The 20,355-nt window shown below is 56.0% G+C and overlaps 1 protein-coding gene across 1 annotated transcript; it reads right to left on the reverse strand.

Moving 5' to 3' along the window:
* Positions 1-664: 664 nt before the first annotated feature.
* LOC311444476 (LON peptidase N-terminal domain and RING finger protein 1-like) lies at positions 665-13,298 on the reverse strand. The gene is made up of 12 exons (XM_084535683.1): positions 12,714-13,298; positions 9,370-9,488; positions 8,434-8,556; positions 7,776-7,886; positions 6,862-6,988; positions 6,583-6,676; positions 5,444-5,558; positions 4,699-4,820; positions 4,316-4,474; positions 3,477-3,639; positions 3,185-3,331; positions 665-2,416 (listed from the first exon to the last, which is right to left on the reverse strand). Exons 1-12 carry the CDS (start codon positions 13,081-13,083, stop codon positions 2,219-2,221), a joined length of 1,848 nt encoding a protein of 615 aa, XP_084391809.1. The 5' UTR covers positions 13,084-13,298; the 3' UTR covers positions 665-2,218.
* Between the last annotated feature and the right edge of the window lie 7,057 nt (positions 13,299-20,355).

A 20,355-nucleotide genomic window follows, 5' to 3' on the forward strand; every position in this document is an offset into this window, starting at 1 on the left:
GGCCAAGGATCCGGCTGTGCGCCCCTAAAAGCGCTGTGTCTCCCCTGCTGGATGAGCTCAGCCTGCTCCTGACCCCTAGTGGCACGGCACGGCTCAGCACGGGGACCCACCGACACGCGTGGGCACCTCCACCCGACGGATTTTGGAGGCCCTTTTCGGGGGGCAGAGGTCAGCAGGAGCTGTTCCAGCAGGGCATCCCCACGGGGAGCATCCCCTCGCCTCCCTTTGGGAACTCGTGCAGGTCTCCCAGATGGGACACGTCCCTGGTGCCAGCTGCCCCGTGCAAACCTGCTCCCAGCTGCAGCCCTTGCCCTCCACCACGAGGAGGGGACAGGGATGGGTGCTCTCCGCAGGACTGGAGGGACAGACACCCACCAGGGTCATCCCACGCTGGCCACCATCCCTCCCAGACCTGTGTCCTGGGTTCCCATCCTTCCCCAAAGCCCTTAGCTGCAACGATGGGCAGGAACCAGTCCTCCTGGTGTGTTTCCATGTGCTCTTTGTCCTCTCTGAAACAATTTCTCCTTTCCCCGTGCTGTCATCTACCCTGTGTGCACTGTGCCCACCTAACCTACCACCAGCAGCGAATCGCCTCTTCACATCTCCCCAGGATGCTCCAACTTTCATCAACGAGAGGCTAAAAGACAAACACCAGCAACAAAACAACAACAACAAAGTTCTTTATTTCAGTGACCAAGAGGAAAAAAGAATTCAAAGAGAGAAGGTACTAACATGGACCCCAAAGGTGCTCCAAACAAAATGGAGCAATTTGCACAAGTCCCTTCCCACAGCAAGCCAGGTTCCAGCATGAACATGGCCCAGACCCATGGAGGGACCCATGGAGCTCCCACCCCCAGTAATCAGGCAGCTTGTGGGGCTGGGGGGTCACGGGGGTGCTCACATCCACCCTGCAGAAAAGAAAGGCACTTCCCAAAATCCAGTGGTACCCTGCAGAAGGACACGGAGAGGAACGATGGGCAGGAAGGGGCCCTGTGGCTCCGACCCCACTGCTTCTCCCCCTCCCCAGGTAACAGCCACCACAGAGCAAAAGCAGGGACACGATTCTGGAATTAACGTTAATCCAACAACTCACTAAGTCAATATTACTCCTAAATTTCAACCCAAAGTCACTGAAATTATGGATGGGAGGCAAAAATCCCAAAGTTTTAGGATCTCCATGGAGTAAAGCCTTGCCTGTGCAGGCAGAGGGGGGGCAGTAACTTTTTCCCTCTCTCTGGAGAGGAGCAGCAGCCAGGCACTTGCAGACAGGCACTTGCTCCCCTGCATGGGGTTCACAGCATTGGCCACCAGGTATTGTGCCCTCCCCAGCCCCTCCGGAGATTCCCTTTGACTTCAATCTATGCTGGTTCGGGGGCACTGAACTGTCCTGGATCCCAAATTCGAGGGTCACAAGAAACACTGATCATAGGGAAATTGCACTGCTCAAGGGGCAGAAAGTCTCAACAAGCACTGCCAGCCTTAATTCCCCTATCAGCCCCTTCAAGCCCACTGGTGGGTCAGGTCCAACCCCAAAGCCCAACCTGACCCAGGTCATTAGCAGCCTTGGGCAGCTGGGGACTCGTCCCCACAGCCACACGGAGGCAGTGGCCCCGCTCTGACCGGTGCCTCCTTCTCTGCCTGGCCAAGGAGGTGGCTAGAAGCAGGGCCGTAGATATCACATCATTTAATTGAACCTTCCTTCTAGCTCAAATGGAAATTAAGGCAAACTCGCAACTAGAGCCTGAGCCTTCAGCTCCTGCAGGTGGAGGAAGCCACCTGGGACCTCTCTGCCTCCTGGTGCCACATCTCCCAAACCTTTAAATCCCTCCTCCCCTGCTGCATGAAGCGGGGCCATCTACCAAAACCCCAACATTGTCCTTCGGAGAGGAAGAGACAAAACCCAAGCAGCCCTGGCACTCGGTCCTCTGCCCTAAGGAGAGTCCTCCTTAGCACTGAAGCACCTCAAAACCGGGGGATTTTGGCTCCCAAGACACCACCCAGCTTTCTGGCTTGGTCCCTCCTGGTGCAGCTCATGGGGACAGCACGAACAGCGTCAAGTCACCGCCGGGCCCCGCCGAGCCGAGCAGAGAGAGCCCAGCTCCTCGCTGAGGTCCCTTCCTTGGGGTTCAAACCATGAAGAAATGCACGAAGAAACCCAAGGAAGGAGGAGGGGGGAGTCTCCCATGTGAACAGAGAGAGGGCTGCCGGGGCGGGGGGCTCAGATGTGGCCTCGGGGGCTGTGCTCAGGTAGGGGGTATGCGGCTGGGGGCTGCTGCAGCAGAGCCAGGAGGATGCGCTGCAGCTGGGTGAGGCGGGCACGCAGCGAGGTGCTGGAGAAGAGCCTGAGCTGGAAGGACGGGTCGAGGGGCAGGATGGAGATGAGCCACCAGCACCACATCGGGCCGTCAGCAGAAGCCTGCAGGGGAGAGAGGGGGAGAGCCCCGCGTCAGGAGCCGCCAGACAGGGAGGTGCGCGGCCTTCGGGCGGCACTGCTGATGGGGAATATTTGCTCGGAGCAGTAAGAGGGATCCTGCAGCAATGCCTGCCGTGGCTACGGCACTCATCCAAGCAGCCCTTTCGTCTGTTCAGGCACGAGATGGCTGGATGAACTAATTCAATTTCCAGGCAAACATTCCCTTGGAACTCTCCCCCCAACAGAGGCAACCTGGAAAGCCTTTACGAAACAAATAGAGAAATGTCTTGCACATTGGCTTGCTTAAGACCACACTTTTCAACAACATGGAACAAATCCTGCACGCTCCTAGAGGCACCCCAGCACAGCAGCACTCAGCCACCACCACCAGAGCAGAGTCAGTCACCACAGCAGCTCTTTGTAATGATCCAGGCAGGTAGCATCCTCTTGAAAGAATGAAAATTAAATTTTGGTGTTGTGTTTTTTTTTTCCCATAATCTGAATTTGTCAGAGCAACTTAATAAGTAAATTGGATCCTGCTGGCTTAGCACCTCTTCCCTGGCTAGTCAGGGCTTTCTCAAAAGAACAGATGATGGGAAAGGAGAGCACAGCTCAGCTGTGGGGTTTGTGTGTTTGTCCATTTGTTTGTTTTTCTGTATTTGTTTGTTTGTTTGTTTGTTTTGTGCAGGGAAGCTGATGGCCAGGCAGGAATGGCCCTGATTCAAAGGCTCTCTCCATACCCTGTGGAGCACCCCTTCCCTCGGGCATTACCTGGATGTCCTCCTCCTTCTCCGGCAGTGGCCCATGCTGCATCAAGAGGCGCCTGGAGGCAACGTCTCCATGCTCACAAAACCTCTGGGCCAACTCGTAGGTGCTTTCGTGGAGGCTCTGCAGCTCCTGCAGCTCCTCCCCGGCCACCTGTGGGGGGAAGAGGAGAGCGAAGAGGGGCGCACATGGGGACAACAGTGCCCACCTCGGGTGTTTTGGCTTTGTCTGGCTTTTCTCCACCTCCTCTGGCTTTGTCCCACCAATTCGGGGGCTTCTGCCCTGGCTCTGCCCTCACCTTCTTGTCCTCCAGGTACTCTATGTCGGCGGTGTTGTAGCCGTCCCTGTGCCCACGTCTCAGCACGCGGAACCGCCGCCCGCCCACGGTGTCCACCAGCGACCGGCCATCCGCCAGCAGCTCCAGCTGCCGGATCTCCAGCATGCAGCCGTAGTCTGCGAAGCTGGAGGGAGCAAGGGGGAGAAAAGAGGGCCTGAGCAGGGTGTTTATGGTGGGAGAGATGCTTGTCCTGCATGCACCATCTCCAAGCAGGGAAAAGGTGCGAAATCAGAAATTAATTCTGCTGTCACTTGCTGCAAGAGGGCAGGGAATAGCGAGCACTCCCTTGGATTTGTCTTGTATGAAAATGACTTGGGTCCTCATGCTGCCCTGATGAACACACCATCCCTTGCAGAGGCATCACGAAACCCGTCTGAGGCCAGAAAATGTTATCTCATTTCACTTGAGCAGGGCTGAAGCTCTGGGAAGATTTGCCATGTAAGTACAGGTGCTTAATGGAGTACTTTAGTACAGGCTGAGCACACCCAAGACCTGGAGGTGCCACCAGGAACACAAGGTGACCACGCTGCATCAGACGAAAGCCTGTTTGGCCCAGCGTGCTGCCACAGTTTGCTATGGACAGAGTACGAGAAGTAAGGCAACCATAAAAAGTGGCCATGGGCATGCAGCTCGGAGATGTCCCCCTGGGGATTCTGCTGGCAGGATGCAGTGGGAGATGAAATCACACCCTGTGCTTTCACACCCTCTCTGAACTACTCGGGATTTTAGAAATTCGGAGCTGGTGCAGACAGGGGTAAACAAGCTGGGGCAGAAGGAAGCAGCCTCGTCCCGGCGCTCACCTTTTCCCAGTCTCGTACACACACATGCCGAACCTCCTCGTGCCGGCCTCCTGGCACTGCCGGATCATCAGGCGGTAGCGGGGCTCGAAGACATGCAGAGGGCAGGCGACGCCCGGGAAGGACATGGTGCATACAAAGATGGGGATGTTCTTGGTCAGACTGAAGGAGAGGAAGGGAGACTGCTGTGACACCCCTGGGAACAAATCCCACCAAAGGCTCTGCATCGACTCATACCCTGCCTGCTCCTCCAAACCGCATCCGTCCTTTACCCCACGAGGTGATGCTGTGGTGCAGACCACCACAATGCAGTCCTAGAGGTGAGAAGCTTGGGAAGCCCCCCCTGCATACGCACAACCCCACACACCGGGGCAGGTCCCTCTTACTTGGAGAGCTCGGCCATCTCGGCCTGGTGCAGCTCCCGGCGCTCGGCCAGCTGTGCGGGGAAGGTGGCCAGCATGATGTCCTGCAGCAGCACGGTGCAGCTGTAGCTTCCAGCCTTCAGGTACTGAGAGAAAACAGACCCAGAAATAGGTTGGACAAGAGCAGGACGGGAGCCCCGAGGCCGTCCTGAGCTCTGAATCATGCTCACATGTATTGGAGCCGAGGGTACATTCAGATTTGAGAGCAGGGGCTGAAGCCCACCAGGGAGGACTGCAGGACTGAGCAGCACTGGCTCAGACCTGGGGCCCATCTAATGCAGCCTCCTGTCACTGACACTGATGTGGTCTGTGTATGACAACCTAATTTCCCCAATGGTCTCCTCTGAATCCTTTTTCATTAAAGAGAAAATCAAATCCCCAGCCTAGCAGGTTTTCCATCCATTTCCATTTTAAAAAGTAATTAGCATTAACTTCCTCCTCTCTCTCTCCCCTCTAACTCTCAGCCCTGTTTACGATCTCACTAAATCACTGTGGCATCTCGTGGAAATGAATCTCCTGGTCTTAATTATTAGCTGTCTGGTCATTCATGCACAAGTGGAATTGACACCGCTGGGCCAGGCAGTCGCCAGCATGCGAGCATCCTGCCTGTCCCCTGCCTCCTGCCTGTCCCCTGCCTCCTGTGTGCCCCCCATGTCCCACTTGCCCCCAGCCCCAGGCATGCTGCTGGCGTGGAGACCCGTGCCCTCACCTCTCTCAGGCTCTGCTTGCAGAGGGGGCAGTTGGGCCGGTGGTCCAGGCAGCGCTCGAGGCACTCCTTGCAGAAGGTGTGCCCGCACGGCGTCGTCACCGGCTCCAAGAACATCCTGCAAAAGAGCCACCATCAATGGACAAAGGGGACTGATGTGGGGAAGGAGCACGTGTGCTATAGGCACAGCTCCCAGCCATCCCCAGCCCTGTGCTGTGGGTACTGCGTCTTTGAATCCCCTTACTGCAACTCGAACAGGACTCCAGCTTAAGATCTTATGGGATTTTGCTTCCAGCAGGATTGAGGCATTTCCCCTACTCCCTCCTGCCACTTCAAGGGAAATTCACAGCGATGCTGCAGGACGAGACACCGCTGGAAGCTGTTTCATGCTGTGCTTCCCAAGCCCAGGCAGTACGTGGCTATGCAACTTGCTTTCACTTAAGCTGTGTTGGCTAATCTTTGCTTGTAACTCCTGTTAATTAAAGGTAAAGGTTTCTAGCTAGCTTATTCCTGTAATTACAAGCCTGGGTTCAGGCTGCTGGATGTGCAAACTGATGGGAGATGACAACTGTCCCCAGCCTGAGCTCCCTGGCCCTGTGGGGTGCCCACGGGCCTTCTGGGGTGAGCATTTCCCCATCTTCCCGCAGTGGGAAGGTGCCTCCTCCTCCAGCTGCAAGAGCTCAGGTCACTCCCGGGTGGCTCCAGGATCAGAAATGAAATGACTGACTTGATCCCAGCTCAGCGGGGACTCTAATACCAGTGGAAATCCCCCACTGCAAGTACAGCTTGGGTCTCCTTCATTCGCAGTGAGCCCTGATTCTTCCTGAACGCTACATTTCCTTGCTCTCAGAGAAGATTAAATTCACCTAATTCGGACCAGATGCAGCCTTGAGCTCCCTCCCTGTGGCAGTTCACTCCCAGTTCATCCTCCCATGCCATGCCCAGACCTGGAGCAAGCCACTGGGCAGGAGACCCTGACCATCCTGCACGTACAGCAGCACAGCGCCCAGTCCTCTGGCAGCAGCGCTTGCACAACTGGGACTGAGTTTGCTATTAAGAGGTGAAGAAAGATTCAAACCAGGGAACAGAAGCGGGCAGGTGCCAATTCCTCATCCCTAAAGCTCCCCAGCCGAAGGACTCACCGTATGCAGAGGGAGCACTCCAAGTCAGAAATGCTCAGCAGCTCCCCGAGGTACGGCTGGTTACACTTTGCTGCCTCTGTCCCCTCTTCGTTAGCTGGTGGCAAAAGAAGAGAAGGAAAGAAAAGACCCCCCATTTTCATACTGAGAATTAATCTTTGCTTTCTGAGGTGTACGGAATCAGTGCAAACATGGTGCAAACACTGAGACTTCAGTGCCAAAATGTCTTTTAAAGGGTTATTCTGCAGGAGAAGAGGTTCTGGTGCCTCTGCGGACACTCACCCGCCAACAGCCCGTGCTGCCTCTCTGCTGCAGCCCCCGGCTCCTGCTGTTGCCCTGGGGTGAGGATCCCCTGGCCGTGCTCAGACACCGAGGACCCTCTGCCAGCCTCTGGCTCCTCCTCCTGGTCCTGGATACAGCAAAGAGAAAATTGAGCCCAACACCACTTCCCCCTTTGAATATAAACCCATTCACCCCACCGAGCACTGGGACATTTTCTTGCGTGTTGCTGTCTGTTAACATCTTGCATCTGCAGGACACCAGGAGAGTGTGCCCCTGACAGACATCCCCATTCAACCCCAAATCTGGGAGCCAGATTTTATCTTTTTTTGGGAGGAAACACAAACAGCCCAAGAACCGGGGCACAGAGCACGCATTCAGGGCATGGTTTATCTCGTGGTTAAAGCATAGGCTTTCCCTGCCCAGATGTACCACCGGGCACTGGGGTGTGTTTGAACCCATTTCTCCCATTTACCCTCTCTCCAAACCTGCCAAATTCCTCCTTAGGAGACAAAGAGCAGAAAATGAGTTTTCCTTAATAGCTCCTAGTGGTCTGAGCTGTTCTCAGATGTAATTTTTGGATGAAAAACCGCCATTAAAACTGAAATTTTCTCTTTTATTTTTCTGAACATAATGTGGCTTTTGTGTTTTGAACACAAAGGTCTAAAATCTTGTGTAAAATATTGCAGAACAAAACTGGGAGAGGACTGGACACCAGTAGGAGCCTCCTCTGCTCCCCTAGCCCCTCAGCACCACTTCTGAGGGTGTTTTTGCTCTCCCACCCCCTGCTACCTGCAGCTGCCCACCCCTGGTATGGTCCTGCCTGGCCTCCCTTCCCCACACCCATGTTCCCATCACTGCAAAATCCCAGTGTGGGACATCCCAAAGGGACCCCAAGTCCCATCACAGTCTCTTACCTGGGCTCGTGCAGAGGGGGATGCAGGGTCCCCACCATCCCCCCCTGCCTGGGGACCGCTCGAGCCCCGGTGGGCAGTGCGTGGCCGAGGAGCATCCTCCTGGGCGAGGATCTACAAGGAGAAACAGGGCTCAGCAGGGCGCTGGGAGAAGGATGTGCTGGCTGAGCTCTGCCAAACTAACGCCTTAGGGCATAAGGAAGGTGGCAGCAGAAGGCACTGCATACACGAGTTTATTTTAAGGTCTGGGACCTGTTTTCCATTACCCAAAAAAAGCAGGAAGGGAGTGCACTGTGGAGAGAATGGGGTCTGTCCCCATTCCCCTGCCCTTTCCCTCCTGGAGGGCAAAGGTCCACTCGTGGCATGAAGTCTTCGTGCTGGGGACACCGCCAGCAGCCCGAGCGGTGACAATATTTTGGCACACAGGTGGGTGCTGACCTGAATGACACCAAAATGAAATAGCACCAGATTTCCAGTGACAGCTTTCAGCAAACTTGTATCGGGGCAATGGAAAACTCATGGCCCAGGACCCAACTTCACTTGCTCCCAAAATCAGCCCAGAGCAGCAGGACTGTGAGGGACACGAGTCCTTCAGAGGAACAGGGCACCTCCCTGAGTGACAGGAGGGCACGGGACCATGCCACACCACAGGCACACACACCTTCTCCATCTCTCTCTGCGCAGGCTGGAAATGGGGACACAGTGTCAGGCAGTGCTCCCAGGTCAGCAGGGCTTCGGCTCCACGTCCCATCTCCAGAAGCACCTTCCCTTTCCTGAAGAAGCTCTGCAAATCAGAAAAACCCGTGCTGACTATGAAAAAGTGGCCATCTGAGAGCAGGTCCCTTCAGCTCCTGTGTCCACCCCGAGCTCCCAGTGCCAAGGGATTCTCCCTCCAGCATCCCGCCCGCTCCCTGAAGTACCCATCACATCGCTGCCCCACGCTCAGACCTGTCATTTTACCCACGAAACCCACACACCACATCCAACAGAGCTCCAAAATGCAACAATTGCAACAGCCAAGCAAATAAACCCTGCAGAGACCCAGAGATGGGGTCAAAGGGCTTCTGCCTTTGACACTGCAAAGCTATTGCCAACAAGTGCAAATCAGCAAGCGAACACCCAGGTCTGGGGTCTTCAGCCAGGATTTCCCCCAGCCTAAAGTTGGGACCCTGCACACCAGCATCCTCACCAAGTGTGTGTGCACACACAGTGCTGGACCTTTACTGCCGGGCAATGCACTCCTATTAACATTACATAGTGCTTGTGTCCTGTGTCTGCAGCCTCGTGGATCTGGACGGTGAATTTCTGAGCAGGATGAATCCAATGGCTATGAGAACCCAGGACTGCTTGTGAACCATGTGCTGGACCCAGCAATCAGTTGCTGGCAAGAGGCTGTGATTAAGACCTTTAGATGAAATGTTGATTATCTGCGTCCCTACAGCCAAAATTTCCACGGCCTTCTGCCACCAGGGGAGTGAGCTATCCAAGTGACATTGGGACAGCAAGGGGAAATCCTCTGGGACTTCCAGAGGATGGATTAGCTCCCATATGCAGTGAGATGTGGCTCCAAGGCTTCTCCAGCCTCCCCTCCGCTCACCTCGTGCTCCGTGGGCTCAGCCTTGCACACAGCCTCCAGGTCCTCCAGTGCCTCCGGGTACTGCCCCAGTGCCACGAACGCTTCTGCCCGGCACCGCCGAAGGGAGATCTCATCTGGAGCTGGGAAGAGAAAGGTGGGGGCTTGTGTCATGAGCTCGTGCAGAACAACATGGCCAGGGAGACATGTGCTGTGCGGGCAGCTCGAGCCAAACACAGCCAGCTCCTCTTCAGCACGAGCCACCAGCCTCATAACTCTCAGCAAGAAAGTCCTTTCCCCTAAATATCTACTTCAAACTCTGAGCCTCTTCCCTGTGTTTTTCCCCATCTTTCCTCAGCCAGGGGGCCCCATTGCTGCTTTGGGGCTCAGCTTCAGCTGCAGTGGGATCTGGGCTCTCATCCATCCTTTTGGGGTGCAGCAAAAAGACTGCACCATGCAAGGTGAGGAGAGACCCTGGGGGAGCAAGGAAGACTCCAGATCCACCCCACCACATGGCTCTGGGCCCCGCAGCACAAGAAAAGGCTGAAGTTTCCCAAAACAGAGGAAGGGAATTGGGCACTCAGGCCTGCATTATCACAATGTCACTGGTGGGATGTCAGTGTGCAGGCACTGCTGGCCAGGACACCCCAGTGGCGTGGTGCAGAGCAGTCCCTCAGAAACAAGCGCCCCGAAATCCCACGCAGCACGACTCAGCCAGGTGTGGCGATGCTTTGTGGGTTTGAACCATGCAGGATTCGCAGACCCACCCCATTATATCACAGCCACAGAGGTGACCTACATCTGCTGCTGACTGCCAGCCAAGGCAGTGGCCCCGCGCCTCCCCCAGCGGCGAGCATCGCCCGACGGCTGCCAAGGGCTGGGGCCAGGGACACGCTGCGGTGGGGAAGGCACAGCTGCAACCCCAGTCCCTCCAGGCAGGACACCAGTGTCATCACATCTGTCCCTGCTGGCTCCCCATGGGGTGATGGTAGGGTCAGCATCCGGGGTCACTTTGGAGCCAAACATCATTGCTGGCGATGTCTCCCGCACTCCCAGCCCCGGCAGCTTTTTCTCCCAGCCCTGGTTCACACCAGGCGCCGATGCAGCCGTGCCAGCTCCCAGCAGGTCCCGACTCGCAGCCCCGTGGCAGCAGGGTGCAGGAAGCCAGCATCTGCCCTCCACTGCTGCCACTGTGCCCAGGCACCCGCCACGTCCAGCCATGTGGAGGAAGCTCCAGGGGAGCTCCTGCCTCCTTCCAGCACAGTGCACAGCAGGACCCCACTCTCTGCCCTGCTCCAAGTGCAAGCCAAGTGCAATCTCCCATCCCGAGCTGCCCTGCACGAATCAGGCTGAGCGGGCACCGTGTGCTCCCTCCAAGCCCACGTGCGTGTGTGATGACAGCCACGACCTTGGCACCCGGAGCAGGAAGCAGGGGAACTTGCTGTGCCGTGGCCCGTCCCTCAGGCGCACATCTAGAGATGAAACGCTCCAGCTCACGGTGACACGTGGAGATGAAAACACGGGTACAAAGTCCAGGGGCTTATTTTCCACGTGGGCAAACACATTTGAACATTTGAACTGCCTGGTAATAAAGTGTCTGCTTTGGCAGAAACGAGATGTGTAAAAGCAGGCTACAAATTCTGCATTTCTCTCCTGCTGCAGCTATTTTTGATCTATGATATCATTAGACATCGGGGACGTGAGCCAGCTGGCAGACCGGCGGCTGCAGAGTGACTGACAGCACTCCTGGCACGTCAGGAGCCCTCCTGTGTTACGCTGCACCTTTTTGTTCACTTTGTCAACTTGTTATCTTCTTGTTTTCTATTCGCTTTAGCCACACAGTCTCCCAGGCAGAGAGCTGCTCTGGCTGGCAGCAAGTTTTGTTCAAAGCCGAGGGTCCCTGCCCTGGCAGCATGGAGTGGGACTGTGCAAACCAGCACACACACTCCCACTGCTCAAGCTTTTATTAACCTTAGGTTTTAAGAGGAACCCAGAAGAAGATGTGCAGCTTAAAAGTGGTCAGCAGGCTGCAAGGGGTGGGAATCCTGCCCCGAAAGCACCACCCACATGGCAGAGACCAAGCAGCACCGGCACACACAGGTTTATGGGAGCTGCAGCCGATTCCTGTTTCCTCACTGCCCCAACCCAGCTTCCCCTGCCTGCCAGGGAGCCGAGCACGTAGTGAAGAAAGGCCAAGGGCAGAGCTTGAAACAGTTTGCTCTTTCTCCTCACAGAGGCTTTTTAAAAAGAAATACCTAAGCGTACCGCCCAACAAGACAAAAGCCTGGCACTTATGAAAAGAGAAGCCGAGGACGGCGCATGTGCGTTTGCTTTGCACAAAGGGCGCAGAGGATGTGAAAGGGGTGCCTGGGGAGGCTGCACAAAGGGACCCACACTCTGCTGCCAGCACCAGGACCGCTGGCACCTCAGCCATGCCGTGCACCCCTGGCACTTGTCTGGCAGTGGCAATGAGCAAGGAGCAAGTGCCTGCAGCGGGAGGGGAGCTCGGGAGGGGAGCTCGGTACTGCCCGCACAGCGCTGTCATAGAAACACCAGAGGACCTCCTGCCTTCACCGCCCCAGCCCCCTGCTCTCCAGACACGTTGTGTAACCCCTTTTAGTTCAGCAGTACTCTCCAAGAAATCCACTTAGGGCTGTGTGTTAAAGCAGACCAACCCCCCCCGGCCTGATCCTGATCCGGCAGGTGAATGTCACGGTGGGGCTGGGTGCAGAAGGGGGCTGGGGGACCCCTCTGCGTGCCGTGGGGGGCTCAGACGTGTCTGTCCTAGACTAGAGAAGTCCCAGCCACTTTACATAATGATTGCAAACCCCCCAAACTCTTCCCCTGATGCTGAAACATTGCTGGACACCGCTGGGAAGCTGCTGACGTCTCGTCTATCACTACACACCTCCTTCCTCTCCAGCTGCCTGCTTAAGCCAAGAGCCCAGGGCCAGTGGGACCTGGCTGTGCGCCCCATCCTGCCCACAGCCCTGGCACTGGGGACAAACATCAGGGCTCAACCCGGCCACCACAGCCCCAGAAGGCCAAGTCCCCCTGCTGATGCTCTGGCAGGGGTGGGGATGAGCCCCTTACACCTGCAGACACTGGAGAAAAGCCCAGCTTCTGTATCCCCTCTCCCCATCCCATCTCAGCACTTCCAGCACTCCAAATGAGCTCCCCAGGTCTCCCAGCTCATGCTGGAACAGGTGGCACCGTGACATGGGGACAAAGCAACCCACGCCGGTACCCACCTGCCCCACCAGCACCATCCGCACATCCTCACCCCAGCTGGACAACAGACCCGGACCCTCCTGGGACCACCAGCCCCAACCCACCCCCAAGCCCCTCTGGACCCAGGGGATGCTTACCCAGCTCGACGCCCTTCTGAGCCATCCCCAGCGCCTCCTTCGCCTCCCCACGGGTCAGATGGTGCCGGACACGGGCCACCAGCCCCGCCAGCCACCTGCCCCGGTCCTCGCACTTCTCCAGCAGGCTGCAGAGCACCACGTTGCGCCTCGGCCCGCCGACTCCCAGCAGCTTGACCTTCTCCTGGCAGAGGGGGCAGCGGGCGGGCACGGCCCCCCCGAGGCACGGCGTGCACAGCGAGTGACCACACGACACCGTCACCGGCTCCCAGAGCTGCAGGCGGCAGGATGGGCAGCGCAGCAGCTCCCCGCTCCCAGGGGGGCACCAAACGGGGCTATTCCCCCTGGGAGGGCTGGGGGGGTCGCGGTTCATCGCTGCTGCCCTTCAAAAGGAGCCGGGGAGCTGCTCCCAGGGCCGGCGGTGCGCGCACATCCCGGGAGCCGCCGCCGCCGGCTCCCCCCAGTGCCAGCGGGCTCAGCCCATCCTCCCCACGGGGGGGTCTACAAAGGGCTGCGGAGCCCGGGCACGGCACGGTAGGGCACGGCAGGGCACGGCACGGCCGGGACACGGCTCCTACCGTGTGTCCCCCCCCCGTAACCGGCGGGGGCACCATTGGCTGCAGCCGCCGCTGCGCTGCGCCCGCCCCGCCCCGCCCCGGGCGCGTTTCGTAACGGGGAACGGGGCGGGGGACGGGGGGGAGAACGGGGTGCTAGGGGGCACCGGGCACCGAGGTGAGACCCGGGAGTGATGGGGGAATGGGGGGAGGATGGGGAATGCGGGGCCGGTTCCCGATACGGGGTGCTGGGGGGCTCTGAAGCAAGAGGGGTGAGGGGTTTGTTGGGGTGCTCCCTGCTGTGGGGTGCTGGAGAGCCCCGTGGGTCGGATGGGGTGCAAGGTGCCCGGGAGGTTGGTGAGGCTGGGGGACCCCAAGTGTGCCCCTGCAGCCCCCGCCATGCAGCCGCCTCGCTGCAGGGTGCACGGGGCAAAGCGGGGTCCCTCTGGGGCAGGTGGGACACTGCATCTTCCCCTGGTGCTCTCTGGGAGCTGAACCAGCAGGGACCTGGGTGGGGAGGTCCCCTTCCTGCTCACAGCCCCCCAGGACAGGGGGGAAGCATCCCCCTGCCACGCATCCCAGCAGCAAGGTGATGGCTGCTCTCAGAGAGCTGGTGCTGGGAAAAACAGCTTAGTAGTTCAGACTTTATGTAAGGATGATGCACAGCAATCCACAGGCTCTTTTGCATGTCCCTAAAAGCCAAACAAAGACGGGAGCACGCTGGCAGGGATGCTTAGGGAGGGAGATCACCGGTGAGCCAGCAGTGCTGGTGCAACCCGTGTCCCACTGAGGGAGTGGCTGGCAGAGGCTGGGGCTGTGGAGCAGGTTTTGTTTCAAAACCTACTGTGATTTCATTAAACAGCTCACGAGTGGTTTTAAAAGTTCAAAACCTAATTATTTTCTGCGGGCTCTGCAGACGGGTGGAACCCGTGGCCCTGCTCAACAGCACAGCCCCAAGCACCTCCTTCCCCAGCCCTCCATCCCACGGGGCACTGGGGACTGCAGACACCCTTGGAGTACCATGGGGCTGCCCAGGACCCCATTGGGGACAGCCTCTGTGTTCCCATCTACTTTGGGTAGGGTCAAAGCCACCTCCATCAGTCACCCCTGGGGGGTGCCACCAGGCCTCCTGCCAGCAGCACTCCTGGACCTTTCTCAGATGCACAAGGCTCACTTACAACCAATGCTGTCGCCTCATGTTTTAGTTCCCCAGTGGGTAGTTTTTCCACCAAAACCTGGATAATGACTAAAACACAACATTGTCACCAAGAAGCCTGACCACCCAGCTTACCCTCCAGCAGGACACATTGCTGAGCCGTGACCTGAGGGCGATTTCAGCCACCACATCCAAGTGGCCGAGCGCTCCCAAAATCTGCTGCTGTGGCTCAGCCGGGAGCAGCAGCCCTCTGGGAGCTAGCAGCAGGTGGGGGGCAGCTTTCACCACCCCAATGTGCCCCTCCAGGTGATGCTGGGCTGCTCCTGTGCCCTGCCTGCTCTGCTGCTCACCTCCTGATTCACTCCGCAGGCATCCTCGCGCGTGCGGGCCCAGCACCTCGCCAGCAGCGAGGCCGTGCTGCTGCCTTTGCGTAATGCATTCAGAAATCAATCAGCCACAACGTGTACATGTGCTGGAAACGGGGCTTTGCTGGCACCAGCGTGAGAGCAGTGTGTTTTCTTCAGTCTACAGAGAGCTGAGCTGGTGGTAAAGTCCGAATGCTTTTGCTTGTCACTGGTGTGCTTGTGCTGAATCAGTATGTGCTGAAATAAAATAAAAATAAAATAAAATAAAATAAAATAAAATAAAATAAAATAAAATAAAATAAAATAAAATAAAATAAAATAAAATAAACATTAAATTAAGTTAAATTAAGTTAAATTAAGTTAAATTAAATTAAATTTAAAATAAATACCTAATGTTAACTATTCCACTGACCAGATGAAGACTCAGTGTTTTGCAGAACAACTCATGCTGTGCTCAGGTACGATTTGCAGAGCATCATCGGATTTTTCTCTTTCCACTTTAAAGATGGGGCCCAGCCAGGCTGGGGAGCTGCCGGGGTGTTGTCCCAGGGACAAGCAGCCCCTGGCTCCCCCCTCTCTCTGCCATCATGCCGCCGGTGCCCCGGCTTTGGCACAGGCTCCTGGATGTGGTGCAGACAGCCGAGCTACAACGTGGGACTCGGTGCCTTCACGCCAGGCGGCTGTGTGCTTTGTTCCAGCACTTAAATATTTGCTGCCAGTGTTGACATTGGGTTTTGACAAGTTTAACAGGAAGGAGTGGCACAGAGGTGACAGCACCTACCTGTGGTGCCTTCACAGTGCTGGCAGGGGAGACCAGGGTGCTCCTTAGGGTGTCTGCGGAGGCACCACCGGCAGCTGCTGGGCAGGGATTTGCCCCGTGTGTGCCATGGCCCCGTCACACACCTACCCTGCTCTTCCCTCTTGTGTGGATGGGGTTGTCACCATCAGACCTGCAAGTCCTGGTGTGCAGAGGTAAAACAAGTTTTTCTCTTTCAAAAACACCCGAAAGAGGAAAGAGTTGGCACCCAGCCAAGGAGAAGCAGCACAGGGGCTGCGGCACTGCCACAGCAGGAGACGGGCTGGGCTGGAGGCAGCGGGGATGTGCAGGAGTCAGCGGGCACAGGATAAGGCTCCGAGCTTTATTCCTGCTTGGGCAAAGGGCCAGGACCAGGCTGAGCACCTGTGCAGCCCCGCTCCTGCCCCTCTGGTTCCCAGCTGGGGCTGGAGCCCAGCCCCATGTCCTTGGGGTTGGCGCAAGGAGTTGTTTTTACACCTCGGTACGTGCAAATAGCACGCAGGGAGTCACTTGCATCATACGCCTCCCAGCGTGTCTACAAGCACATCAGCTTCCTGGCATTTTTGCTTTCTTCGCCTCACAGTATTTCTGTATCCAGGATATCATTCCGCTGCCGGGTTTCTCCGTTTGCCACACGCAGTTCAAAGCCGGTCCTGGTAAATGGAGCAAGAGGAAGTGGAAGCAGGTGGTGCAGGAGGCTCCTGTCTGCAGTCCCCGCCTGCTTTTTGTAACAAGCACCTTTTCCTCCAGGTCCCTGCGTCCCACGAGGGCAGCTGCTCCGTGCCTGGTTTTCTCTCTGGCAGACGCAGCCGATTGCCACACTGCTCCTTGATGTCTGGTATTCGAGGTCTGAGCTGTGCTGACTGGGCACTGGGCAGGGAGCAACCACACAAATTACATGGTGCTGTTCCCTCAGTCCCGAAACTCGGCTGGCTGAGAGCTCCGAGAGGCCCCGACTTTCAGTAAGGAGGATCGGAGGTAAACAGGGCAGGCGATTTCAGAAAACTTCAATATTTTCCTTTCAAGAAAACATCAGTATTTTCCCTTCTGAGTCACGCAGGCTTTGCCCAAGGCATCCTCATTCCTAGAGAAACGCGTTGAGTGTCACATGGACCGGCCAGACACACTGCTGCGATGTAAGGCTATCGCAGTGCTCACGTAACCCTGCTTCTGCCTCGAGTCCTGGAAACCCGAGAGGCGAGTGGGGAGGGCCCCAGTCCCCGTCTGGCTCATTTTACTCTCTTGGGCCAAACGTCTTGGCAAAGAGGTTGATGGAATATTCTCACTCGGCCTTGGAGCATGTCTCACAATAAAAGCGTGGAGAAAACCGTGGGCATGTATGAGCCATGCCGGGTAAAAGCAAGATCAGAATTGTCCCAATTACCCTAGGACAGTCTGCAGGGCAGGATGCTGTGAGCTCGCAGTGATTCCCTGCAATCTCCACCCCCACCAGCCTGATACCTCAGTGTCCTTCTCTAGCAAGGACAAAGAGCTCTTGTGAAGCCAGTGGGCCAAATTCCAGCTAAGCCCTGTGTGTGAACACAATGGAGAAAGAAGCACCTCAAAGACTCAGGGAGCCATGCAGAGGGCTTCAGGAAGGTGCTGAGCAGCCCCCATCCCCACACCCAGCGGTGGGGAGTACTAAACACATGGACAGTGCTGGATTTTAGGCAGGATGAGCTGGGATACGCATGCCACCATTATAGCCCATTGCCTGGGGGCTCGCTGCAGTGCTGGTGGCCTGGGCAGAGCTTCTGCTTCCCCCACATCTGCAACCCTTTGCTCTGGGAGCAGCATTTCTGGCCATGCCATCTTCCCGTGTTGGTTTGCTCCCACTTCTCCCTGAAATTCAGACCGCAGGTGAACAACCTTTGGCTACAGGAGCTGTGGACCCTTCCTCAGGGTCCAGCTGCTATTGCTCCTCAGGTCTGTCACCCAGAAACTCATCCCAGAGGATCTGCTGGAGAAAACCACAGGTGTTCCTTCACAAGGAGCCTGGTGCTGCTTCTTTGTGGATGTTATGAATGTATCACAGTCAGGTTTTGTGAACAAATTCCCCTCTCTGCTCTTCTGAAGGAGCCAATGCAGGACTCTCAGAAGAAAGCATTTGCAGGGTTTGTACACTTAGAGACATTTTTATGAAAAGGAAACCCAAGCACCACAGTGAATAAAGCTCTGGTATAACTTCCAGCTTTTAATTAACATGGTGAGAAGCCTTTAATTTCCAGATATTGAGAATGAGAGGACAAATTGCAGAAGGACTCAGCACAGGGAGTCTCCAGGGAGCAGGGGTGGGAGGAGAGATTTGACCTCCCAAAGCGCCCTCCACTTGTGAGACACGTGTTCTGCTCTGGTTTTGCTTTTCTTATTATTCAGCACAAAAATAGAAGAGTTGGTTTGTAGGAAACCTCTGCCTGGCGCCCTGCAGAGATTAGTAGATCATAAGCAGGGCTGCAGGAATCAGCTTTGCCGGGAAAGTCAGGATTTCTTACTGTTCCCACTTTTTGGTGGAATGAAAAAGCAGCTTTGAAATTTTCCACGAAGAAGGCCACTTGGGAACAAAGGAAAGATTTCTGTTTGATCTCTACCTTAAGAGAGGCTTGTTTCCCTAACAGGACACGTTACATAACAAAACACCCATGTTTACTCAATGCAACCCCTAAGTGCAAGATGGAAAATTTCAGAGCGAAATAAAGGTCTGACCTTACTGTTCTGAAATTATCAATATTTAGAGAAAAATGCCTTAATTCGGGGCCATCTCTGCATGGAGTGGCATGGCAATCACTTCTTTCTCCATGCCCAGGGTCTCCTGGCACCTGTATCTCTGCAAGACCCTGGGTGGCCACGTGCCGTGCAGGGTCCCTGCAGCCACCCCTGGTGTGAGCAGGGGCAGCACAACCCTTCCTGCTGCCTCTGGGCGATTATATAAAGAGGATTAAATGTGTGTAAACAAGGCTTGCTTAAGTAACTTCACGGCTGCCAGTTTCTCTTGCTGGTCTTCTTTTCCTACTCCACCCCTCCACAAGCTGGACGTGATGGATGCTCAGCATGGCCCTGTCCATGCTCCACTCCCAACTGGCCAAAGACACATCCAGGGAGACCCAGGCTGAACTATGAGGGTGTTTAAAGCACGTTTGGTGGTTAAGCACCCCAGTGGAGCTAGATTTCATGTCCAGCAGTGCTAGGGAAGCTCCCGAGGCTGTGGGCAAGCACCAAGATCATGCTGGGGGATACCCAGCTGTCCCCAGCCCCGTCCCACAGGACACCACTGTCCCCCACGGTGCTGCAGGGCTCGTCCTCAGCATCTCCAAAAGCCAAATGTTTGGCCTACTTTGTGTCCCTCCAATAAGCGTTTTTAAAGCCCTAATCCAGGTAGCTGTCACGGATGCTCATGCTGTAAATCCATTCATGTCACCTGGATTCTAGCCAGGGCTGAGACACAATGAGGAATTAGGGACTGCAGATAATTGGCGAAACCTCATCAGTTCAAATCAAGGCATCACTTAGGAACAGAGAGGAAGCACCCTGTATTTGCAGAGCTTTGTGCAGTGGCCCAGAGCAGCGAACAAAACCCACAAACAGCAAGGCTTTCCCTGTCTTGGTGCTCACCATCACCCAGCAGTGTGGGGTTTATGTACACATGCTGGCTCTGAGGACACAAAGCAATGGGATTTGGGGCAGTGTGAGGACGTGGCAAGCTCATTTGCAGACAGTTGCTTATAAATTTCAATGCTGGGAGCTGTGGCACAAGGTGCAGAGGCAGTTTTAGAACTTTGAATCTCTTTAGCCCATCCCAGGGCAAGAAATTCACCATCAGGTGTAAAGAGATGCAGCACTGATCAGTTCCAACAGGGCACCGAAAGGCACATTTGACCTCAGAAAAATCGCCTGGCACAGCACACTTGGGAAATTCCCAAACTTAAAAAGCAAAGGTAGGGCCATCCCTTTCATGTTCAGGCACATTGAATGTATTCCCAGAGCTTCCTGTCCTGCGAGAGTGTGGCCTGAGGGGAATGCAAACTGCTCTGTGTGCTGTTTGGGAGTAGGCTGTGTCTTGTGCAAGGTTCTCAAATACTTGTGCACAAAGCAATGGAAGCCACAGGGGCCCCATGGCACTATTTTACATTGGGGTGTCCCCGTTCATGTGAAACGTGGCACTTAAACTCAGCCTTCTGACAGCCAGTTTAGCTTTTGGCAGTGGCTGTTTGTTTGCTCTACATGTTTTCCCTTTAATCTCGGCGCTGGATCACTAAGAAAACATTCCTCAGCATCGCTCCTGCTGCTTGCTGGGGTTGTACAGGAACCGGCTGCGTTCGCTCCCTGTCCTGCGGTTCTATGTAAAATCCTCCCCGGCGCTGACTGCTAACCCAAGTTTCTCTGAACTCTGCATTACCCGAGGAATAACGCCCTTCTGAGGAAGCCTTACCAAACAGCCGAGCGGTTACGAAACCCTGGCCCCTGCTGCCACACGTCCCAGCCCCGGTAGATGGCGGTGACAGCTCATTTTTCCCATTTTTTCCCCTTTTTCCTGGCGCTGCGCCCTCTCCCAGCCGCAGGCGGGTGTAGAGCAGGGACATCCTCAGCCCCCTCTCTGCCGGCAGCCTGGCAGAAAGCGGGGTTTGGGGCTTTTCTCCCCCTATTCTGACTGCTTTTCGTATAGCTTGGGTTCCGTAGAAAATCACAGCAGGTTGTAACAGCTCAGCACAGCCTCGGGCAGCTGAAGCCGCCTGCTGCACAGCGCCGGAGCGAGAGGCACGGAGAGGACAGGGAGGGG

Source organism: Aythya ferina (genome assembly GCF_964211825.1).
Source record: "Aythya ferina genome assembly, chromosome: 14".
In the NCBI taxonomy this organism is placed as follows: Eukaryota; Metazoa; Chordata; class Aves; order Anseriformes; family Anatidae; genus Aythya; species Aythya ferina.